This window comes from Heterocephalus glaber, unplaced genomic scaffold (assembly GCF_053883595.1).
Source record: "Heterocephalus glaber isolate CG9 unplaced genomic scaffold, H.glaber_assembly_v1.0 deba00001481, whole genome shotgun sequence".
In the NCBI taxonomy this organism is placed as follows: Eukaryota; Metazoa; Chordata; class Mammalia; order Rodentia; family Bathyergidae; genus Heterocephalus; species Heterocephalus glaber.
In genome coordinates, this window is record NW_028258317.1 from 53,075,656 (window position 1) to 53,101,939 (window position 26,284).

Genomic DNA, 26,284 nt, shown 5'->3' on the forward strand with positions numbered 1-26,284 from the left:
TCCACTGTGTTGTGTATTTGCTAAGTAGTATTCATATCATTTAGGTGTAGGGTCATTTTTTCTGTTATTAATGGATTGTTTTGTGACAGAGTTTTCAGAGAAGCAATACTCACTTTGCAATTTTAGGTGTTGGTGAGCATATTGTACGTTTTGACAATCTTATGAATCAAAAAGAAGATAAGCTGAGACAGAGATACCGGGACACATATGAAGCTGTTTTATGGCTGAGAAGTAACAGAGACAGATTTAAGAAAAGAGTTTGCGAGCCCATAATGCTTATGGTAAGAAATTTTACTAATCTTCATAGAATCTGTTGGGTTTATTATTGCGAAGATTATAAATATTTGTTATTTTAAAAATTCTTCGTCCTCTTAACCCCTTTTCTGGTATGGACTTGTGACATCTCTGTTGTAGGACTAAATTTGTATGTGAATGAGGTTTACAAAAGTCTCATGATCAATGAGGGTAAGTAATTATCAAAAAAACCTGTGAACTTTTTTCTGAAAAAAAGATCACGTGAAATTGACAGCTTACCCTCTATGAATATGTATAAAATTACCTTGGTTAGCTGGCTGTTAGTATATAATAGATTAAAACCTGCTGAGGAGGTAGAAAAGTACTATAAATAAAAAATATTGATAAAGGAACTCATGACAGGATAGGCGAGGAAATCACCTGTTATAATAAAGGGCATCCTGAGAATATTGAGAATGAAATAGTTTAACATTATGAAATATTTGGTAGCTTTTAACTGATGTTTGTGAGTCATCAGGATGAGGTTAAGCACCTGAGTATAGTGGTACACACCCATAATTCCAGCTACTTGTGAGGCTAAGGCAAGAGCATCATGACAAGTTCAAGGGCAGCTGGGTAATTTATCATAGACTATGTGAAGTTTGGCTTTGTAAAGTAATGAAAAAGTAAAAAACTATATTCTTTGATAATGATGTATTAGATATAGATATATAAACTTGAAACTTCCCCCAGATAAAGATGATTTATGCTAGATTTTTTGAAAAAAAGAATTGATTGGCCAGATGTGGTGGTGTTCTCTTGTAATCCCAACACTTGGGAGGCTGAGGCAGGACGATTACCATGAGTTTGAGGCCAGCCTGGACTACATAGTGAGTTCAAGACTAGCCTGAAATACATAGCAAGACTCTGTCTCAAAAAAAAAAAAAAAAAAAAATATTGTAGAACCTTGCAAGATTCATGTAAAGTTTCTTTGTTTTTTCGAGGCAGGGTCTCACTGTGCAGTTCAGGCCAGCCTTGAATTCATGACAGTTCTTCTGCCATAGCCTCCCTAGAGCTAGGATTATAGGTGTACACCACCATGCCTGTTAAAAAGTTTCATTTTCTACAATTCATATTTGTGTTACGCTTTATAGAATCATTTATATAAATTTTAATCTTTTATTATATCTTACATTAGCAAAACTATATTAGAATATTTTATTAGAATATTTTTGCCAGATCGAAGACAATTTCTCTTTTGGATGTAGACACTGTTTTGAATAATCTGATGAGGATTGAAAGAAAAGATAGATACTGTTACCCTGGGTATAAGTTATAATGCAGATATTATTGTCAATAGATTTTTATTAAAATGCCAAATTTAAAATAATATTTCAGAACTTTTTTAGATTTGTCATCCGTCGTTTGATATTCTTACACTAGCCTATGATCAACTCAAATTATTAGTTGGTGTATATTTCTATTTTAAATTACATTTGAATCTTTAGAAGTGCTATAGTCTGGTTTTTCACCTTTTGTAGAATAACTCTTTACCTTTTCTATCACTTCTTTCCATCCATATTGCCATATACTTTTACCCAACCCTTCAGGGACTTTCTGTAAGTTGAAGAGTAAGCCTCTACTTAACATTTCCTTTCATTTATATTTCTAATAATAAATATTTTAATACCAAAAATACTGTAAAAAGACACTAAAGGTTTATAGTGTGTAGGCCTTGGTGAGGTGGTTTTACTTTTTTGTGTGTCTTATTTTCTCATTTTTCTACGCTTCTTGATATTCTGTAATTTAAAATAGAGAGTAGTATTGGCCAGTGTTTATGTAACAAGCATTGTACTAATTTTATTCAAGTTGTTACATTCTTTAATCCCCATTTAGTTCTGTGAGGGTATACTATTTTATTATATTCATCTTACAGATGGAGTAGCTAAGCTTTCTGAGATTTAAGTAGTACTTGATTAAGATCTCACATAGGATTTGAAAGGACATCTTTCTGACCACAGAGCCCCAGCTCAACTGATGTGCTTCTTGATATATTTACTGCATAACACCTTCTGTTTCATTATTTCAAGAAAGCTGACTTATCAGCTGGAGGTAATCCATGTCTCCTCTAAAATTCCATAAATAACACTAATTTACTTCTTTTAATGGGAGCTTTATCATGCTATGTTTTTAAGCATATTCATTTGCAAAAAAAATAGATTGTACCCTTGAGACAGTCCATTTTCCTCTGACATGTATCTTAAGATCTTCCGTAGAATTGAGCCACACATTCAGACATTAGTTAATACTAGTAATTTGTTATATTTGTAAAATAAGTTAGTAAGTTTTTTGCTGTGTTGTTGCAAACTTAAGAGTTTCTCTTGAAGGCACTAATAGTTAAACTATAGCAAAGTTTTTTTTAGAATTAGTTTTATAAAGATTTTTCTTTAAGTTTTGTGTGTTATACTTATCAATTAATCATTATGTATGTGAAGTTCTCTTGAAGATTAAAAAGAAAAATATTAAATGGGAAAATTGAGAGGCTAACGGAGAAGTATCATGAGCTCAAGGCCACCTTGAGCTACATAACAAGACCATGTCTTCAAAAAAAAAAAGTTTGGAAAAGATGAGAAGTGTTTATATTCTTAGATCACAGTCTAATACTTTCAGATGTTTTCAGTGAGCTGGCCTGTAAAGTAACTAGTTATTTCTTGGAAAATTGGTGTGTATCTGGTAATATTCAAATCTTGGATTTGTTTATGTGTTGGTTGTTTCTAGATGTTTTAAAATGACCCTTTAGTCCCAAGTCATTCCCTTTTTTTTCTAGTACTAAACTGAATCCAATTAAATAAATGCAAGTTACATAGAGACATGTTCTAATAGTGGATTTCATGAATGTCAACTGATTTTCTTCTGTTTAGATCAACATGAAAGATAATAAAAATGCCAAATATATTGAAAATCATATTTCGTCAAATGACTTGAGAGCTTTTGTGTTTGAAAATCAAGAAGATATGGAGATTTTCCTCAGAGAGGTAGGTACTGACCAACATATTACTTTGGTTCACTTGGCACTTGTCTTTCAGTGCTTAAATTTTTAGCTTTAGAGCAAAAAGTGATAACTAATTTTACCAGCCTTAACTCTTGTGTAAAATTACTAAGTTTTGCTAATTTCTTTTCTATTTGTATCATTGTAGGGAAATTATTTTATAAAAGGAAAACTATATTAATTCCATCTATAACATTTCGAAATTATATGAAATTAATTTGAAGAGTAATTCTGTCACATTATTCTAAAAGAAAAGTCATGATGAACCTTGGTTTTTGGACTCCCTTTTGTGCATGTTTTGGAATGAACTCAGTTTTTCTTTCAAGGGGAAGTCAATATAATGTTGCTTATTAATATAAATAAAACTTTGTGGAAAAGAATGAAAATTCTGTATCTGTGTAGAAAACCACCAATGACTGAGAACCTAAGCCACCAAAAGGCAGCAAAGATTAGCATTCAAGAACATAGGCTCTGTGGCTAGGCTGCCAGAATTTGAATCCTAGCTTTGCTTCTAACTTGTAAATTATCTAGTGTCTATGCTTCACGTTTCCTCATCTATAAAATGAGGTTAATATTATCTACTTCAGAAGATAACTGTGAGGATTATGTTATTAATGAGTATTTAGAATAGTACTTATTAGCTATTTCACACTGTTACATATCTACTATATGGTTAGCTATATATGACACTTTTAGCTATATATATATAAAGATTTCTTTTATGCAGTAAGATTTTCCCTTTTGCATATGTTTTATATTTCTTTAAAAGGCCTATCTTAGTCACTTTCCCATCTCTGAGAACAATACAATTTAAAGGCTGAGAGGTTTATTTTGCGTCATAGTTTTAGAAGTTTCAGTCCGTGATTAACAGGCTCAAACACAGAAATGGCATGGTAGAAGGTCCCACTGCAGAGGAAAGCTTCTCACATCATGGTGACCAAGAACCAGAGAGAGAAGGGAGGACGCAGAGAGGAAGACACCCCTTCTAGGCCATTCCCCCAGTGACCCACCTCCACCCAGGGCTCACTTCCTATCTTCCTGTCACTTCCCACTTCCTAAATCAGCACCCACATGATCCAGTCACCTTCCAAAAGCCCTACCTCTGAACACACAGGCTCTTGGACATCCTAGATCTAAAGCACAACAAGGCCCGTAAGGTTAGATTTTGTTTTGTCTTTTTGAACTTTTGCTAATTTGTCTAAATTAATTTTGTCTAAATGAGGACAGGTCCCTAAACCAGCTCAAGTAGTCGTTTGTTTCTCTGGTATAGAAGAGCTTGGAAATTTTTCTCACTTTCTTTGGCTTCAATCATATGTCCTTACTTTTAGTTTGGGAGTGGCAGAAAGTGAACATAAAGGTGACTGGGGATAAAAAGGCTAGATACAGAAAACTGTAAAATGAACTCTAAAGTATTGAAGCATTTTTGTTTGTTGGAACCTAATAAGCCCAGCAAGAGTTACGGATGTGATGTCAGAGCTCACTGAAGAGGTCAGTTAACTTGGGTGTTCCATGCCTGTGAGACATGGAACTTCCTTCTAAATCCTGTGACTTTATGTGTGTATTTTAAATTGTGAGATTTGTTCTATATAACTTTCCCCTGTAATTGTATCTATTAGAGTACTATTTTGGATCCTTCAGTAACTTACAAATTATCTGTATAATTTTTGCCATTTTTGCATGCTACCATATATTACCATCACAATGTTTTGCTCTCTCTAAGTCCCACGTATGGTAATATTTTTTTAAATCACCTCATTCTTTATTACTCATACAAAATATTCTAAAATTGAGTGTGTCATTACCAAATTAGAAACCATAAATAATTTGCAAAGCAAGACAATAAAAATAGTGTTAGTTAATTCTAGATCTGAATTGGTGCTTGCTGAAAGCAGTTAACATGTTTTGAAAGAGAATAAGAAATGAAGGACAGGCTGACATTGTACTGCAACTTTGTCCTTGGAATAATTAGAAAAACTGAAGTGGAATTGAAAATAAATTTTTTATTCTATAATGTGGTTTTATTTAATATAAACACCAAAACAATAGATGAAAACTTAATGAATACCATATGCTAGCATTGATAGACTACCTCATGGGGAGTACTGTTTTATTCACAGCTGCATTCCTCTGTTGATTTTTTTAATTAGTTTTTTGTTTTGATAATAATTTCAAACTTAGAAAAGTTATGAGTAGTACACTGAATTTCTATATACCTGTTTCCCAAAATCACTAATTATGTTCATTTTATTTCCCCATCCAAAGTGTATTTGGTTCTATTATTACATAATATGTGGATTTATAAAAATCACTGTACTAGGCACAGTTGTGCAGTAAAAGCCCACAGGGCTTATGGAATATAACACTCAAAATATACAATACAATACTTAGAAGTTTAATTAGTGATACATGAAAAAGAGGAACTTTATAAAAACAGTAGCACAGTTTTACATGTTAAATTGTTAACACAAAAAGCCAGTCATGATGGCACACACCTGTAATCCTAGCACTCGCAGGGCTGAAGCAGGAAGATTACCACAAGTTTGAGGTCCATCTGGGCTCCATCATGAGTTCAAGGCCGGCTTGGAATACATGGGGAGACCCTTTCTCAAAAACAAAGATTATTAAAAAAAAATAAACAAAAAAAACCACAAAGATTATTAAGACAGAAGTATAGTAGATCAAGCTTTATTTTGAAAAAGACCCAAAATTGGCTCATGGAAGTGTTCAGCTTGTGAATTATTGTGTAGTGATGAAACAAACTGGTTAGTTGAAATACTAAATTTTTTTCACTAGAAAAAAATTTAACTACACATGTGAGTGCATGTAGGTCATGGTGAACTGAGTTGGTAGATATGTGAGGATGTTTGTGCACTCAGAAATTGTATGTATTTTTATAAAGTTTGGTTTGGTTGAATGTAGTTTCCTGCTTTCATCTACAGGAAGCCTTTTGTTTCTTTGTAGGTGAAACTGCATGTAAGCAAATGTGAAATTCATATCATGCTCAAATTTTCTTCTAATATATGAATCGCTTGAAACATTTGTTTTCAGAACAAGCAGTATAGCAAAACTGATCCTTTTTCTCCTTGTAATTATTTGTATGGAGATACTTTGAGACTATACATATCCTATTCTTCATGAAACTACCAAGTAGTTCAAGTACCATTAATGAGGGGCTAGGGCTGTAGTTCCGTGGTAGAGCATCTACCTAGGATGTACAAGGCCGAGTTGAACATTATGGTCTCAAGGTATTTTGATTGGGATTGCATTAAATCTGTGTATCAGTTTTGGAAGTACAGCTATTTTGACTCTATTTGTTCTATTTAGGATCTTCTTTTTCAGAGTACTATAGTTTTCATTGTAGAGGTCTTTCACTTTTATTTACTTGGTTAGGTTAATTCCTAGGTATTTAATTTTTCTTGATTGTGAAAGGTTTTTTATTCATTTTCTTAAGCCTGGAGCAGTGATGGCAAATATTTTAGAGCTTTCATTGATACAAACAGTCCACCGTGGCACATGTGCTATGTTTGCCACCACCTGCCTAGAGTGTTCTGAAAGCAGTTTTTAGAATTGCTGATCTGTGCCACCATGAAATTCCTCCATTCCACACTTTCACTGTGCCTCTCATTCATATCTCTCAACATTTTTAGTGTATAAACTTTACACATCTTTTGTTAAATGTATAATATGTAATTTTAAAATGAACATTAAGAATGCACATTGTTTTTAGTACTAGAAATTAAATTCTGAAATTCATTTTATATTATTTATTGCTAGTGCATTGACATACAGTTAATACTTTGTGTATTGGCCTTATATCTTGTGACATTGTTGCATTCACTTACTCAATTCTAGTAGTTGCTTAATAGAATCCATCTGTATCTACTGAAATGACAGTGTTGTTTTTATACTTTAATGTGATAACTTTGATCTGTGAATTTTTGTTTTATTATATCAATCTGACATTCCCTGGATAAGCTCTGGTTGTTTATATAATATGTTCATATATTTTTGGATGCTATGTGTGGTCATAGGAAATAATGGTATATAGTCTTTTATAACATTTTTGTCATGTTTGGGAATCAGGCTTATGTGGGATAAAATAATTTGAGAAGTATGTCCCTTCCTTATGTTTTCTGCCAAGTGTTTTTTTAGTACTGGGGATTGAACTCGAGACCTTGCGCTTGTGAGGCAGGCAGCAGAACCACTGAGCTAAATCCCTGGCCCCCAAGTTTTTATATTATTGCTTCCTTGGCTGTTTTAGGGAATTTATTGATGAAGACATCTGAGTCTAGAGTTTTCTTTGGAATTATTTTTTTCCATAGCACATTCAATTTCAGCAATAGGTGTGAATTTACTATGCCAAATTTTCTGTTGCATTGTTTCATCAAATTTGTTTTTAAGGAGTTTTTCTAGTTCATCTGTTTTTGGCAAAGTTTTTCATAGCATTATCTTTTTAATGTTTCTAGGATCTTTTAGTATTAAGCTCATCAGTGAATTTTTCATTTCATTGTACTCATATTTTAATTCTAGAATTCCAGTTTAATTCTCCTTTATTCTTTTTTTTTTTCTGTTGAGATTCTCCCTCTACGCATTCATTCTGATGATAGTTTTCTTGAGCATACTTAATAACTACTTTAAAGTTCCTACCTGTTAATTCCAACATTTGTGTCTTTGTGTGGTAAATTTGTCTTGACTGCTTTTTCTGTTGACTATGGTGGCATTTTATTCTTCTCATATATAGTAGTTATTTATGTATACTGGCACTGTGGAGACTGGATTCCATTATTCCTTCAAAAAAATTAGAAAGCAGTTAAATTAGCTGGATTTAGTACTTTTGCAATGGGTAGCAATTGAAAACTAAACTCCATTTAGTTTTTTCAGCCTTTTGTTTATTGTTTTCTTTCAACCCCTTGAAGTTTTTCCTTGTTTTTGTAGTTTGAGGGTCAGCCAAAGATTTAAGTAGATTGAGCATGGTGGCACATGCCTGTAATCCCAGTATTTGGGAGGCTGAAGCAGGAGAATCATGAGTTCGAGACCATCCTGGGCTACATAACAACTTTAATCATTATCTGTAGAAAGTTAACCCAATAGAAGATAATTTGCCATTAATGGAAGCATAGCTATTCTCCTATATTACTTTGAAGCAAGTCTCAGACATTCCATTTCATCAGGAAATATTTCAGTATATATCTGTAACAGAAGTAGACACTATATAAAAACAAAGAACTTCAATGTCATTACTGCCGTTAAAAAAAAAATTTCTTCTAAGTATCATCAGACATCTACTGTTTGAATTTCTGATCATCCCACAAATTCCAGAAGGAATATGGTAACTTTACACAACATCTCAGTTGAGAATATGTGGTGATTAAAATAATATATTCTTTCCCTATAATCAGGTTCGTGACAATAAAAAGCTAAGAGTCAATACTGTTATTGCTCCCAAGATTTCATATGCAGACAGACCACCTTCAAGATCTCTGAGTGAACTAAAGTAAGTCTTTAAAATACCTTAACTAATTGGAATGTTCAATAGTTTTAAGTATATTTTACTTACCACTTTGTTGAGCAATATGTTTGTTATTAGCTGTATTCTCCTGTAGGATCTCTACTGAAGTCTAAAATAAGGAAAACTTTAGGCCCAGGAAGAAACCACATGGCATAGTTATCATATGATGGTCTCAGAGTAGTACAATATTGAACTGTATGATGAAAGATACTAAAATATCTTTTACTAAAGATAAAAAATAAAGAGTTGTTTATTGGGAAAATGAAACACAGATCATTACTTTATAATGTAAGAATTTCCAGAAGGACTAAATGTGAAAGTTGTAATTTAAACAGTTATGAATATCTTAACTCTTGATGTAAGTAGACATTCTTAATGTGAAATAATAGAAGAAACAAGAATAGTTTAATAGTTTGTAATCATAAAAAGTTCAAACTTCTGACAAGTAAATAATACTGTTATCTTAAAATGTAAAGAACAAAAATTTCCCTATACAGTTGTTGAAATAATGTATATTTTCCTTATTGTTTGTTGACCACTTTTAAGAAAAAATTCAAATCAATACTTTTTTTCCCAGACAATATGGATTTTTTTCTTATTTGCGAGAGTTATTTGATGCACCTGAGCCTGTAATGAGTTACCTTTGCTTCCAGTATCACATTCATGAAGTTCCTGTGGGAACTGAAAAAACCAGAGAAAGAATTGAGTGGGTAAGAAAGCACTGAATTATTACTGAAAACAGTTTGATTAAGTTTCTTTTAAAGTAAAGCAGAAGAGTATCAAAAATTTAATTTTTAAGCATGCAGGTATTATATTTGTTTTTAATTTTTAATATGATATAAAAACTTGGCTACTGACTCTGAAAAATTGATATGACCTTAACTAGAATAAGAAAATACTTACACTTTTAGGGGAATTGAATAAAGTTAAAACTAAAAAGAGACACTTGGATACTCTTCCTTAGCCTGCCTTGCTTGATAAACCTATGTTCAGACGTTATATTAATAGTCTAATCATTTAATTCTTATATTCTAAAGTATTTTTTAAATTACTCTAGAATGATATGCTAGGGTCTGGTACTATTTTGGTAACCCTCCCCTTCTTAAAGCTTATACTTAAGATTATTGCAATATATAAATAATCATTTTTCATAGACTCATTATCTTGACAAGTATAACCATAGAAATTCTTAGTTCCTGTATTCTGCAAATTTTATTTGGAATTTTTTTTTCCACACAATCTCTGTCTCTGAACCCCTTGCAAAGGCAAAAACAGAAGAGTTCTCTCCTAGAACGGGTTTTTCCATAACATACCATGTATCCACATTAATACTGCATATAAATTCCTGGGAAGCAATTAAAGACCTAACTGCTCTTTATAGTACCACATTTATGCATTTATTTATTTAGCAATACTGGGAATAGAACCCAGGACCTTCACACTGAGCTGTTTTTGTTTTGTTTTGGTACTGGGGATCAAACTCAGGACCTTGCACTTGCAAGGCAGGCTCAGTGTCACTGAGGTAAATCCCCAGGGATTGAACTCTGAACCTTGCGCTTTCCAGGCAGTTGCAGCGCCACTGAGCCACATCCCTGGCTGTTTTCTTCTTTTGAGATAAGGTCTTGTTAAATTGCTCAGACTGTACTTGAATTTACGATCCTCCTACCTCAGCCTCCTAGAATGTTAGGATTAAAGGCATGTACCATCAAACTTAGCCATTTATTTTCCAGTAACATTATACAAGTGTTCCTAAAATCATTCATTGGGGGTGCTCTGTACTTCACTAACACAAGATAGAAAACCATTTTGTTAGAATGAATTACTTATAGCAAGTTGCTTTTATCTTCAGTTAAAAATTATATCATATTATGGAGATCACTTGTGGAAACCAAAAATAGAGCCCTTCATGTTGATATACTTCTTTGTGTCTTAAGTCAGTGAGGACAATAACTTTAAAAGTAGGTAGAGCTATCTCTGAAAGAAGGGGTAGTAAGAATTCATCACTAATGCAGGAAGACAATAGAAAGTTTGGTAAGGGCTTCATAATTTTGTTTTATAGTGGGGCATAGTAGTTCATGCCTGTAATCCCAGCACTTGGAAGGCTGAGGCAGGAGGATCATCATGAGTGTTCAAGGCCAGCCTGGTCTACTTAGTGAGTTCAAAGCCAGCCTGTAATACATAGCCAGACCCTGTTGCAAAACAAAATAAAACACCTTTTTACTTTATGGCAGAAAGGAGCAATTCACTGTAATTAGGATCCTTTTAATCTTTGAACAATGCTTCAAGTTGTATCACTTTTACGTACTTTTATTTTTAACATTTTGTTTAAGTCACTTGAAAAGCTTTACCATTACTCTTTGTACTGGATAAGTAGCACTTATTTAATTTGCATTAAAAGTAAAATTAATTCTTCCCTTTCTTTTAGGTATTTTTCATTCACCTTAATCTCTACGGTGTTATATAAATAATTTTTTTTTTTTTAAGAGTAGGAAATTGTATTGGAGAATAGGAATGGGAATAGGAATAACTCCTGGGAGACAAGAGGGGTTCTGAATGGGTTGCCCTAAATAGTGGTATTTTCAAATGAATAAATATATTGAATATTCCTTAAACCTGACTTTAATAAATATATTGAATATTTCTTAAACTTGATTGTCCCAGTGCCCAATTCAGTGCTGTGTCACGTGATGAGACATTTTTCACAGTTGTGTATAAAGTAAAGGCACGTTAGAAAGTATTTTAAGGAGTTGGGACAGACCGTTGTTATCTTGGCCATCTTTCAGAATATGCAAACTTTTGTTGAGAAAATTGATTATCTTTATATCCTCAATCCTTCTGTTTGTTTCATATTTAGATAATGGAAATAATTGCTTTATTTCTTCCCTAAAATAAAAATTCTTTAGTACATGTTTTATGATCAAGTCAGCATTTTAGGTTCTCCAACCGTGATAATAGCACTATTTATAGGATTGTTCTTCTATTAATTTTTAAAACTCCACTTTGACTGGGCCAGGGATTTACCTCAGTCGTTCTTGTGCCTGCCTGGCAAGTGCAGTGTCCCAAGTTCAATCCCTGGTACCAAAAAAACCCCATAAAAAACTCCCCTTTGACTGAAATGTCTACTGGATTCCTTAGCTTCACATGTCTTTTTTGTTGCAAATTCCCTTTCCTCAGCACATCCCATTTAGAACTTATTTTCATGAAACTTGAATAGGCTAAGCTCATGTAGTTTTTTTCTTTATTCCACATTACTCAGCAGTTAGGATGGCAGATTATACTTTGTTGATTAAATGTGCTTAAATAGTTCTTGTCTCTAATTCCAACTAGTTGGGAGGCTGAGGCAGGAGGATTGCAAGTTGAAAGCTAGCCTGGGAAACTTTTAGTAAGATCCTGTCTTAAAATTTAAAAAATGTATAAAAATAATAAAAAGGTCTGTGGTTGTAGCTCAGTAGTAGTAATGAATGCTTCTCTAGCATGTGCAAAGCCGTGGTTCATTTCCCAAGCACTGCAAAAGAAAAACAAAAATAGGTCTCATCCCATTTCTTAAGCCTCAGTAATACTGGTTATGAATTTTAGAGATTGGGAAAAAATGCATCATACCAGCCACTTTTTTTGTCTTGTACTTTTTCAGTAGTGGGGAGTGGACCCAGCGCCTCTACACTACATCCCCAGACCTTTTATTATTTTGAGATAATATCTCACTAAGTTGCTAAATTGCCTAGGCTGGGCTTAAACTTGATTTCTTGTCCCTCGGCCTCCCAGAGCACTAGAATTATAAGTTTGCTCCACCATGCCCAACGCAGCAGCCAATCTAAATAAATGTACAAATGTAATATTGTTGTGCTGTTTAGAATGTTTTAGATTATGAAACTCTTTGCATAAGTTCTTGAGAGAAAAGGTCTCAAAAAATATAAAAATAAAGTCTTTGAAATACATGAAATTGTTTCTATTTAGTATTCTAAATATTCAAGATTTTAATAATATATATATCTTTTAATAATATATCTTTAAATACATATTAAGATTAATCTTTGTAATTAAAACATGTTTTAATAATATAATCAAGGGGAGGAGAACATGAATTACTTAACCTAGTTTAATAGTTCCATCTACTAGATACCTGGCTCCAGATGGCTCTTTAAATATAACAAAGCCCCAAGTAGCTCACTTGAGAGAATGTAAAGTGAACAGGTATAGCACCTTTGCTAGTGGTTTAGTTTTCTCTTCAGTCTCTCTTCATTCCAGTTTCCAAAAGAATAACCTGAAATTTATCAGCCACCTTTTAAAAGATGTTATCAGATAGGTCAAAATAAAGGAAGTATATATAGTATATCATGATCTTCCAAAATTCACTTGGTTCGTATTTTTGTTCTATAGCCCTTTCTTTAAAATGTATATCATAATTTTTATTAGATGTTCATGAATTCTTGCTTTACATTATAGGTAATACAAGAAACCCAATTAAAACAAGTTTATACAGCAGATGAAAAATATGTGGTGAAAACTTCTGTTTATTCAAACAAAGTTATTTCTAGTAACACATCCCTCAAAGTAGCCCAGTTTCTCACAGTCACTGTGGATCTAGAACAAAGAAGACAGTTGGAAGAACAGCTAAAGGTTGGTTAATTTTATTTGATTCATAGAAAAGAAACTGGATTTCTTTTTTTTTTTTTGGATTTCTTTTTTAAAAGCATGTTAACAATTTTGAATATTCCATAGGAAATTAATAGAAAATTGGAAGCAGTGGATTCAGGATTGCTTGCCTTACGTGACACAAACAGACATCTAGAACGCATAGACAATGAACTTAGACAAAAGAAGAAGGACCTTCTTGAAAGAAAAACCAAGAAAAGACAACTGGAACAAAAAATTAGTTCCAAACTAGGAAGGTAATTTTAGCCTTTTTGTGGGGAGAGACCAAGAGCCACATGGGATATTACTGATCAAACTAATGACAGCGCAATTCCCATAAGCACATTTTGTAGTCATTTCTCTCCAAAGTTTTAATTCTGCTGCTCAACATACAGTTTTGGTCCACAGTGCAACAGAAGATAAATCATGTTACGGCTCTGTTCCAGTCCTTAAACCTATTTACATGCTTAAAGATGACCCTGAAAAAGTTTCATTTTTATGGAGTCCGTGTTTGTATTGGGATTTAGCATGTTAGCTGGGCATGGGGGCACACATCTGTAATCCCAGCACTCAAGAGGCTGAGGCAGGAGAATCACTGCAAGTTCAAGACCAGCCTGGAGAACTATATAACAAGTACTAGTTTCAAAAACTTGTCTCAAAAAACAAAACAACTAAGAATGTTCAACATTTATTGATTCATTTAAAAATAATAAACCCTTCATATGCTAACACAAAATATTTATTAAGATACAACCTACTTTCCAAGCCAGGTGCAGTAGCCTGTATTCCCAGCTATTCAGAAATCTGAGGCAGAAAATCACAAGTTTGAGCCCAGCCTGGTCATGTTGGGAGGGCTTGTCTCAAAATAAAACTAACTTGGAAGACTGAGGCAGAAGGATTACTGTGTTTAATGCCAACCTGGGCTCTATATTAAGTTCAAGCTCACCTGAACTGCATAGCAATATCCTGTCTCAAAAAAACAGATAAGATTGATTGATTGATTGATTGATTGATTAGATAGAAAGTTTTAAAGCTTGGGGATATGTAGTGATAGAGCACTTGACCTAGCATTTGTCAGGCCCTATATTCAGTCCCAGTAATGTGGTGGGGAGGGGAGAGTAATTTTAGACGTCTGCAAGAGACTATGGACCACATTTACATCTCCATTGAATTCAGAGTGGTAGGTGAGAGGAGCAGAAGGTATGGGTGTTAAGACTAGGGAATAGGAACATGACATTCACTCAGGGTTTTCCTCATGTCCTACCATGTCACAGCCCAGACCTTGCGGTTATTTTTTTTTTTCTTTCCATTTCTTCCCCATAGAATAAAAATGCAGAGATTAGTGACATAATAAGTCTTTTATGATAAATGGCAGCTCATTACCTTGAGTAAGGTATGTTTATATTGACCTATAATTTGTGCTCCTAAATACATCCATAAATTGAATTACATATTTGAAGTGTGTTAGAAAAATTTACTCTTTATTCTTAATCTTTTTTAAAGCAAATAATTGCCCATTAACTTTTATTTAAAAAATTAATAATGTACCTTAATAGCTTAATGCAAAATATGTCTAATTTAGATTCCATAGAATTACTTTTCAGCTTTAAACACCTAACCCCCTTTATTGTATCACTGCTTATTAGACCCATTGTCTAAAAGTAAACTTTGTCCTCATAAAATAGTGTTTTTAAATTTTTTTCAGTGAAATGACTTTTAATATCCATTACCATCTCACTGTGTCATTTCTACCTTTATTCGCTTTGGTCTACAGTGGTGACTTGGTTAATGGTCTCTTCATGACTAGTTCTCTCTCCATTCATTTCATCCAGAACACTGTTCTTTCCATGTTCCTACTCCATTTAAGAATTATGCTTCCTGGGCCGGGGATTTGGCTTAGTGGCACCACAACTGCCTTGCAAGCACAAGGTCCTGAGTTTGATCCCCACTACCAAAAAAACAAACACAATAAAGAATTATGCTTCCTACTATTACTATATGAAGTTTAATTAAACATTATCCTTCTTTAGACAAGCTTTAACAACTATTTAAACTTTTGTTTCCCTCCTCAACGTACTCTTGTTTGTATCATTTGAGACACATTACAGCAGCTATTGTTCTTGTTCATTCTTGTTTATTCTTTTTTTTTCTTTGTAGTAGAAAATATGAAACTTGGGGTTAAACATATTTTAACACTTGATATCTGTCATCTTAGGTGATGCACTTTACTTTTCTGAGCTTTAGTTTCTTCATAAAAAATAGGGTTATGGGCCAGGTACTATAATGTGTTGCATGTATTAACTTTTTAAATCTTCTCTATAATCCTGTGAAAAAATTACTATTATTATTTATAACTTATAGATGAAAGTGAAGCTCGGAAGAAAAACTTGTCCAGAGTTCCACTGCTTATTAATGAGTGGTAAATTCAAAGCTACCTTTCTGACTCCAGAGCCTGTACCATTACCAGACTATGCTGGGCACATGATATACCTCAGAAAAATACTTTTTGATCATGGTTGATTGCATAAATGAGATGATTGTTAAATACAACATTGCTAAATATAGCCCCCAAAACTCCAGTGAACTTAAGACTTTTGTTCAATCCTTGTGTTTAACTAATTTGTACATCATTGTATGTATCATATAGTTTAAAGCTGATGGAACAAGACACTTGCAACCTTGAAGAAGAAGAGCGAAAAGCAAATACCAAAATCAAAGAAATAAATGTTCAGAAAGCAAAACTTGTTACTGAATTAACAAGCCTAGTAAAGGTAAGGCATTTCTTAATTTTAGCCACTTCTTGTTCTTTTTTTTTTGGATACTGGGTATCCAACTCAGGACTGCACTTGCGAGGCAGGTGGTGGCACCACTGAGCTACATCCCCAACAGTGTTAGCCATTTCTTAAATAGCTATTAAGAGAAGAAAGTAAATCTTTATAGAGGACTTTATTGGAGGGAGTGTCTTGATAAAGCTTTTTTGCTGCTTTAGCTGGGTAAGCACGAGCTTTTTACTGTCAGTCTCAGCTTACGTGGTTGACATTTTCTCTATAGGTAAGAAATAGGTTGAAAGCACTCATTAAATTATTTCACTCTGGATATCCCTCTTAAATACACGGAAAAATGCTTTTAAAATTTTTTTCTTATAAGAACTATTTGAGAGATACCAGTCACAGTAAAAATGGTATTTTTTCATAACTTATAAGTTTGTTTTTTAAAAAAAACCAAACTGGCTTTTTTATCGTTCTGAAGCATAAAAACTAAACTGTTAAGGTTTTTATTCCTAGATTTGTACTTCTTTGCATATACAAAAAGTAGATTTAATTCTTCAAAATACCACGGTGATCTCTGAGAAGAACAAATTAGAATCTGATTATGTAGCTGCATCTTCACGGCTGCGTCTAACAGAGGTAAGATTTTTATACTTTATTTTTATTTTGAAATTCCAGCCTCTAGCCAGTTTGGAAACAAACCATGTGTTATTACTTTACAGTATGTGGTGGTTATTGTGTTATTTCATTTCCAAATTTAATGAATCCTGCTTTAATGAACAAACAGTAGTTGAAACACTTTAGAGTGGCTGTATAGGAATCAGACTGCTAGGTTTGGTGCTGCTCAGTTTGTGTCATCATGTGCTCAGATAAACTCTTTAAAATTGAAAGAGTGGCTATGTAATCTTGGCAGTTTAATCTTATGTTAATATCTTACTGTGAAACAAATACTAAAATAGTCTGTGAAGCGGAGGAAATATGATACAGTACATTAACTTAAACTCTAAAGATCTGGCAACAGTATGATAGTGTCAATTTGAATCTCCAAAATCCTTTTCCAAAAATAGAAGAGGACCTACAATAATATAACAAACCAATGGACAACATGTACAGCAACAAAACTACATTTTAACGTATCCCTGTTGGTGTACTACAATACTGACCTGATGCTAAGCACCCAGAGTTAGTGTTATATTGGACAACTTTGGGCATAGTCCTTTATAAGACTTCCCTTCAAATACTAGCTTACAAGTTCAGGGATCCCCAGGCCATGTACATTTCTGACCAGCTGGCTATAAATCCAGGGCTTTCTACTGAACCTCTCAGGTTCAGTAATTCACTAGAACAACTAAGAACTCAGAAGAACTCTATACTTACAGTTGTTATTTTATTATAAAACATACGAATCAAGACTAGACAAATGAAGAGGTATAGAACTACATTTGGTGTGTTCTAAACATAGTTTATATACCCTTTTCAATGTGGAATCAGAGTGTGTCTTTTTTCTTGTCCTGACATTGCTATATGCTCAGCAATCAGGAAACCATGCTTCAGTGCTAGAATTTTATTGAAGTTTTGTTACATGGACATCATTGATGGAATCATTGGTTATGTGTGAACTCAATCTCTCTCTCCTCAGGCTTCAAAGTTATGATGATGTTATATAGTTTAAAAACCCAGCCTGCCAATCACAGGGTTGTTCTTTTTAGAATTGTACACCACAATCCTTCCTGAGTCATTTTCTTAGGGTAAACTCAGAAAAAAATAAACTCAGATGTGATCCAAGGCACTCATAAATAATGTAGACTGTTTTCACTCAATTTTAAGGGTTTACTAGAGCCAGTGACAAAAGCTAGTCAAATTCTTTATTATGCAATAGCTCTTAACTCCAAAATGCAAGTGGGAGATAAATTAGCAGCTCCATCAAGACTAGCAAAAGAATCCTTAAGAGAAATAAAAAATCAAGCTATCAACAGGTACTCATCTTTAAAGAGAGGTGGTTCCGTCAGGTGTAGAAAGTTCAGTAGTCCAATATGAAAGCAACTAAAACTGAGAGGTGGCATGGAAATAAAAGAAGATAAGAGTAAAGGCTGAACTCATTTAGATAGGTCTTATTTTTTTCTCTTTTGGAAACATCCACCAACAAAACAATTTTTTTTTTCTATACAATTGTCTTGATTTTTTTCTCCCTTTTGTAAGGCTTTGTTCTTTAGCACAGCATACTTTGATCATCTTCACCTTCTAGCACCTCAAGGCTGTGCCTCTCACCCCCACCCCAAGTTTCCCTTTTGGAGATTTCAGAGTGTATAATTTATTTTGCTTATATCCACCCCCACCATATTTTAATAAGACAAATATAGAAAAGTAAAATTGAAACAAATGTGTCTAACTTTGTTTTCAGTTAACATTATATCCTTACAGAGAAAAATTATTCCAAATGTCTTTTAACGTTGTAATTTGATTCTAAAGACAAAAAGAATTGCAAAAAGTACTGTAAGTTTTAGATAATCATAGTTTTAATATTTGTAATGCTATTCTGGAAATATAGGGTAAAGGAATGGCATTAAGATTTTCAGCATGAGACTAGAGATATTGATGTACAACATAAAGGAGTAATAAAAACCTTAAAGATTTTAACTGGAATTAGAAATTAAAGAATGAATCCTTAATGTATTTTTTCTTAAAAAAAAATTCCACCGTGCATGGTGGCACATGCCTATACACAGTGACTTCAGGGCCAAACTGAGCTACACAGAGATCTTGTCTTCAAAAATAAAAGACCAAAAAACTTCTCCCAGTCTATTGAATAAAGACCTAGATTATGTTTCTATACCATGTTGTACTAAAATGGCTTTTTGGAGAAATGGATGATTCCAGGTCCAGGAAAAGAAATGTATACATAAGTAACTTTACATATACATAAATGAGCTTTGATCATCTTGTCATACCAGAAAGAAAAAAGTAATCAAAAGATGACTTGGTAGTTAAGAGGACTCAAGAACCTATGTGAAAACTCTTCTATTGGCTATAGGTAAAGGGATAATAAATATAAACACATCAAAAATGTCTAGATCTATACATTTATAATGATAAAAATAATATTGGTCATTTTGGAGGGTATTTAGGGTATCAGCTCATTATTTTGAAAAGTGATAAAGAATTTAGCATTTACCCTACTATCGTGGGAAATATGAAATATTATATCTCCCAGTCTGTTAACTATATGATACGCTGAGTTCTTGTTCTCTAGAAATCGAAGAACGAGTCCTAGGAACTACGGAGGTTAGGTAGGAAGATATTTATTGATAGGAAAGCTCCTGAGGGGCAGGAGGGGTCCTGAGTAGGTAGCCCCAGGACCCCACTTTACAGAGAAATTTTATAGGGTGAAACCCACCTGGGTACAACGTGGGCCACAGCCATGAACATCCAATAAGGTTACAAGTATAGTCACTTAGGTAATGGCGGTCCAGTTGGGAAGCAAGTCATGTAACAAGCATGGATGAAAGAACAAGGATCCTCTTAGGGGGTGCTGGGTCCAGAGGTCTCTGGTCACTCCCAGGGTGGTTGATGTCTATCTATACTTCACTGAGCCCAGTTCTTTGAAGAAGTATGTGGGTCTGGTCATCTTGTCTCTATCTTGAGGCCTGGTTTTCAGCTGATGTGGAGCTGTGGTTTGTTTCACCTTTGTCCTGGCCCTTCTGAGGACTTAGCCCTATCTCACTGCCCAAAATATTTCATCTATCTATAATATTCCTCCCCCTGAAGAAGTATCCCAAACTGCCATGAGGGGTCAAGGGGCGATGCCCTCTTGAGCTACTTCAGGCTGAAGGGGGTTGTAGTTGTGGTTGGCAGTCAGGGATACCCTTCAGAAGGTCTATCTAAAGGTCCTCGATAGGCATCATGCGTTTCCATCATGGGTAGGTGTATAGCTTTAAGTCTGGAGGAGACAAGGCTAGAAAGACAGTTAAGTATACATGGGCCAAACAATAAGATCAATGGGAATATTTTGAGTATAGCCAACAGATGTTTCCACCAGGAAGAGCTAGTAATAGCCTTCCACAGAGAGGATAAGAAGTCCCAGGGAATCTCAAAATCTGACATGTCCTTAACCTGTTGTTCAGTATCTTGAACAGCAATCAAGATATTAGCAGAGGTATCAGGAATGTTTACACAACATTCAGCTTTTACATTTGCACAGGTACCTCCTTTTGCTGTTGTTAAGATATCTAGTGCCATTCGATTCTGGAGGACAGCTTGTCTCATTGATTTTACCTCTTCATTTAAAAGAGAGAGACCAGTTGAAGTGTCATTTAAGGCCCGTTGAGTGTAATTAGTTAAGGCCTCAATGTTTTGCATAACATCTTCTAATCCTAAGGAAGGGATAAAGATGGAGGCTAAATGATCATACCAGTGAAACATGCTTCTAGATCATCGGTGTTGTAAATGGGTTAAGTTTGCAGGTTTGTCCATATTTTTGACACTCCTGCCTTGTAACCATTCAAATCCCAGCATGCGTCTCCCTATCCATCCAGGTGGTAGCCTGGGCCACAAATTGGTTCCACAAGACCAATGAGTGCCATTGGGGGCTTCCCATCTAAGACCAGGGCAATTTAACCAATCTGTTGCAAACCATTCTTCAACCTTTGAAATAATAGTGTGTATACATTGTTCAAAGGGTGTCCATCCTAGGTACTTAGTAGCGTTAGGCCAGTGAGACTAGGAGTGATTCCTCTGTTCCCAATATAATGGGGCTTTTCTACTAAGCTGTCCTATAGTAGGAGTTAACCACATATAATCATCCCATATCTGGAAGTAGCCATCTTTATATCTGTGATTATTTGCTCTCATGATAGGGTTTTTATTTTTACTTAATAGGGGTTTTATTAGTGCCTGTAGAGAGGCTTCAGTGGCACTGTTAGAAAATCTTCACTTATGCCCAGGATCATTAAGGGTGGAGTTTATAGGCCACTCTGCTACTTTGTAATGGTGGGCTAAGCTACAAATCGCTGAGCTGTCTTATGCCACATTTATATAGTTTTGTAGTTTATTCCACTCATTTCCTTGAAGTGGGGATACCCACCAAGGAAGTCCTGATGTACTTGATGAGGGGAGCAGGCCACATATCCAGCAAGATGTTTGTTGTAGTGATGCTGTATATTCCTGTGCCCATACTAGGAAAGAACTGCATTGTCCTTTAAGTGGTAAGGTAAATAGTAAAAGGGCCAGGGATAACATCAGGTTACTTATCTGAGGGCTTGGCCTTTTTCTTAAACAAGAACTTTAAGTCTTCTGTGGCTTCACAGGAGTATTCGGGTGGTTGCTCACACTCAGCAACAGTCTCTGGTTCCCAGGGCTTGAGTCGGGTGTGATGTATCCAGCAGTCCAGGCCTGCTACCTTGACTGCTGATGGAGTTGACAGGATCACGATGTATGGTCCTTCCCAAGTTGGCCCTAGGGAAGGAGATGATGAGGGAAGAGACTTTACCAGTACCAAATCTCCAGGTTGGAATATGGGGTTTCCTTGTTCTCTGGGCTGTTTCCGGGAGCTGTTGGAGAGTCTGTTGGAATTTAGCCAGTGAAGTGACATCTTTTAATAAGGCATCTGTTTCTCTATCAAAGAGAAGATCATCAGTGAGAAAAGGACATCCATAGAGCATTTCAAATGGACTGAGACCCAATATTTGGTGTGTATTTCTTATTTTGATAAGAGCTTCTGACAGTAAGTGAGGCCATTGTAGATGAGAATTCTGAGCCATTTTGTGAAGATGTCTCTTTAAGATCTCATTTGTTTTTTTCTACTTTTCCTGATGATTGTGGCCTCCAGGCACAATGGAGGTGATAGAGTATGCCCAGTGCCTGAGAGACACCTTGTATGACTATCACGTTAAAAGAAGGCCCATTATCAATATGTAAGGTCTTAGGAAGTCCAAACCTGGGAATTATTTCTGAAACCAAAATCTTAACCACCTCTTGAGCCTTTTCTATTCTTCAAGGAAAGGCCTCAACCCAATTTGTGAAAGTATCTACTCAGACCAATAAGTACTGGAGTCCCTTACTTTTTGGCATATGAGTGAAATCAAGTTGCCAGTCCTCTCCAGGATATTTACCATGTCTTTGTATACCTGGAGGGATAATGGTTCATTTGAGAGGATTATTCTTTTGGCAGAGTTCACAAGACTTAACTACCTGTTGTATTGTCTGAGAGAGTCCTTTTCCCAAGAATAACTTTGAGGTTATCTGGTGGGTCTTGTCTCTCCATAAGTGAAAGGTTTGATGTAACAATTTAATAATTTTCCATTGGCTAGCGCCAGGAAGGAACAATTTACTGTCATCTCACTGTATCCATCCTGATGGAAGAAATTGGCATCCATAGGAGAGAGCCCACTCAGCTTCTGACTGAGAGAGTATTTGTGTCGGGTATGCTTGAGGGACCCTTCCCAGATCAGGGAGGCCTGAAGAAGGGGCCCTTGAGCAGCTTCCTTTGTAGCTGCATCAGCCAGTTGATTACCTTGAAATACTTCATCACTTCCTTTTTGGTGTCCTCTGCAAAGAATTACTGCTACTTCAGAGGGCATAAAGACAGAAGATAAAAGTTTATCTATCTCCTTATGATATTTTATAGGAGATCCATTGGCTGTCAAATAATTTCTCTCCTTCCCTATGGCTGCATGGGCATGCAGTACTAGGAAAGCATACTTCGAATCAGTATAAATATTGACTCTTTGTCCCTTACTGAGTTGTAGAGCTATAAGTTCTGCTAGCTGAGCACTAGTCCCAGGCGCAAGTGGGGAGCTTTCAAGTATCTGATATAGAGTCACTACCATATATCCTGCCTTTCTTGTCCCATGTTCCATGAAGGAACTGCCATCACAGAAAAGGGTTAAGTCAGGGCCAGTAAGGGGAGTATCTAGTAAGGCTTCTCTGGCTGCGTATGTTGGAGAATTACCTGTTTGCAGTCATGTCTGTCTATTTCCTCCCTTTCTGGTAGAAAGGTGGCAGGGTTTAAGGAGGAACATGTCCTTATTTGAATGGCTGGTCCTTCAAGAAGTAGAGCCTGGTATTTAAGAAGTCAGTTATCTGATAGCCATAAGCTCCCTTTGAATGAAAGAAGTCCTGCCACATTATGGGGTGTATATACAGTGAGATCTTTGCCTAAAATTAGCTTGGATGCCTCTGGAATTAGGAGAGCTACTGCAGTTATACCTCTAAGGCATGCAGGCCATCCCTTTGCTACAATATCTAGTTCATGACTTAGATACCCTACAGGCTGTTGAGCAGGTCCTAGATTCTGAGTAAACACTCCCAAAGCCATTCCCTCCCTTTCGTCAACATACAGACTGAAATGGTGTCCTGTCAGTAAGCTCAGTGCAGGGGCATTTAGAAGCACTTGTTTAAGCTTCTGGAATGCAGTTTGGGAATCAGGTTTCCAGGCTGAAATATGGGTATCTGTCTTTTGGGTTTCTTTTATAAGCTGATAGAAAGGTCATGCAATCTCACCATACCCTGCTATCCAAAGGCGACAAAAGTCTGTAATTCCTAGGAATCCCCTTAGCTGTTTTAGGGTCTTAGACAGTGGAAAGGAAAGTATTGGTTTAATTCTCTCTTCCCCTAGTCGATATGATAAGGCCTAAATATTTTACCTCAAGGCTACAAAGTTGTGCTTTAGATCTAGAAACCTCATAACCCCTGTCTGCTAGAAAATTTAGCAGAGCACTGGTACCTTGGCTAGAGAGTTCTTCTGAGGGGGCACATACCAGTATATCATCTACATATTGTAAGACTATGACTGGGAAAACTCAAAACATGCCAGGTCATGGGAAAGCACTTGTCCAAAAAGGTGAGGATTGTCTGAATCCTTGAGGAAGTACAGTCCAAGTCAGTTGAGAGGCCTGATCATGAGGATTTTCAAACTCAAAAAGAAACTTGAGAATCTGAATGTAATGGAATACAAAAGATCTAACACCAAAAACCAACAGGCATCTTCAGGGATCTGAGCGAGGAGAGTGTACCGGTTAGGTACCACTGGGTGGATTAGCACTACTGCCTCATTTACCAATCTAAGATCTTGTACTAACCTCCATTCTCCATTGGGTTTTTGGACTCCCAAGATTGGAGTGTTGCATGGACTATGATAGGCTTTAAGTAAACCTTGTGCTCTTAGGTTGTCAATTATAGGCAATAATCCCTTTTTAACCTCAGGCCTTAGAGGATATTGCCTCTGGTGAGAAAAAATAGTAGGATCTTTGAGATGAATCTGTACCGGGGCAGCATTTATTGCCCTTCCTATTTTACCTTTAGTTGCCCACACTTCAGGATTTATTTCCGTTTCTACAAGAGGGAGACAGTGTACCTGACCTGGGTGCATGTAGATTACGGTATTTAAACAGGATAATGCTGCCTGCTTCTCAAGTGGAAGTACCCAAGTTGGATCCCCAGTACCCCCCAAAAATTTAAATAAACAGGATAAAGTATCTCTCCCCAGGAGGGGTATAGGACTTTCAGGCATAATTAAAAAGGAATGGGTGAAGAGAAAGCCATCCCAGTTACAACCTAAGGATTGAGTAAAATAGTGAGTTATCTCTTCTTCAGTGACCTCTTTTACTGATGTATGACGGCTGGAAGGAAAGCCAGGGTTGAAGAGGAACAGAGAGAGGTGCCAGTATCCAGCAATAGGCTTATTTCTTTTCCCTCTATAGTCATGATTAGCCAGGGCTCCTCCTTGGAGATGACAGTCCGACCAGAAGGAGAAGGCAGAGTGTGCCCTGGGGCCCTTCATTCTTGTTGGAACAACTGGAAGGTTGGGTTTGAACTCTGGGGCCTTTGCCTCAGAGGGCAGGCTGACCTCCAGTGGCCACCTTTACAGTCAGAGCACGGTCCAGGGAACCTCTTGTTGCAGTCCTTCTTGAGATGGCCTGCCTTTTTGCATCAGTAGCAGGTAGGTTCAGTCATCCAGGTAGGTCTTCTTGGGGCCCCGAGAATCAGATCTAGAGTCTTTTTCTCTTAGAGCTGCTGCTAAGGCTGCCACCATCTCTAGGTTCCTCTATTTTCTTTCCCTGGATGTCTCCTGCTCTCGATTGTAAAATACAGAAGAAGCAATTTTTAATAAAGTATTACGTGAGTTGTCTGGAGAAGGAGAAAAAGCCATCTTTTGTAATTTTTTCCTAATATCTGGGGCTGACTGTGTAATGAACTTATCCTTAAGAATAATCTGTCCTTATGCTGATTCAGGAGCTAAAGATGTATATTTTATCAATGCCTCTTGTAAGCAATCTAAAAAGGCAGAACGATTTTCTTTTTCCCCCTGTTAAATAGTTGCCAATTTAAAATAATTAAGAGGCTTAGATCTTGTCCTTCTTAGACCTTCAAGAATACACATCTGAGGGCCAGGGATTTAGCTCAGTGGTTTCGCCGCCTGCTACGCAAGCACAAGGACCCAAGTTCAATCCCCGGTACCAAAAAAAAAAAAACCCCACAAGAATGCACATCTGAAAATGTCTCCTATTATAATATCCTGTCTGGTTAGTAGGCCAATTGGGATTCTGTATGGGGACTGCTTGAGCTCCAGTAGGGACCGGCTGCTCCCCAAGCTGTCTGTGTTCTGGCTCCCTAAAATTAATAATATGATATTTGTCTCCATAGGCAGTGGCAGCTTGTAATGCTGCTTGTTTTTCATTAACATTTAACATTTGATTTAAAAGTAACATTACATCTTTTCAGTCTAATTCATAGGTTTGGGTAAGTCCTCTAAAGACCTCACTGTACTTGTTAGGTTCATCTGAAAACTTCCGTAGGTCTTGTTTGATCTGTTTGAGGTCACTGAGAGAAAAAGGCATATGGACACGGGCTTGCCCGAATCCGTGACTTATTTCTTGTAAGGGATATTGTCCTTGAGGGGTTTGAACAAAATTAGGTATGGGTGGATATAGTTCTGTAGAGGTTTTAATTACAGCTGGCTTGGGAATTTCACCCTTAGATCCTAAAGGATAGCGGAAAGGGATCTCAGGCTCTAAAGGGCAAGTGGGAAAACTTCAAGTTTGGCAGTAGGTGGAGCTTTCACTGTGATTGCCTTAGAAACTTTGTCCTCAGAGTCCA

General features: G+C 35.8%; 1 protein-coding gene across 8 annotated transcripts in view; it reads left to right on the forward strand.

Annotated features, from left to right (window-relative positions):
* Smc5 (structural maintenance of chromosomes 5) overlaps positions 1-26,284 on the forward strand; it is a 105,947-nt gene that overhangs the window by 50,173 nt on the left and 29,490 nt on the right. For all 8 annotated transcript variants that reach the window (XM_004838450.3, XM_021252721.2, XM_087184095.1 and 5 more), the window contains 8 exons: positions 127-281; positions 3,156-3,269; positions 8,683-8,777; positions 9,370-9,502; positions 13,236-13,409; positions 13,512-13,681; positions 16,072-16,195; positions 16,709-16,831. In XM_004838450.3, coding sequence (XP_004838507.2) covers positions 127-281; positions 3,156-3,269; positions 8,683-8,777; positions 9,370-9,502; positions 13,236-13,409; positions 13,512-13,681; positions 16,072-16,195; positions 16,709-16,831 — 1,088 coding nt within the window. The remainder of the gene's footprint in view (positions 1-126; positions 282-3,155; positions 3,270-8,682; positions 8,778-9,369; positions 9,503-13,235; positions 13,410-13,511; positions 13,682-16,071; positions 16,196-16,708; positions 16,832-26,284) is intronic.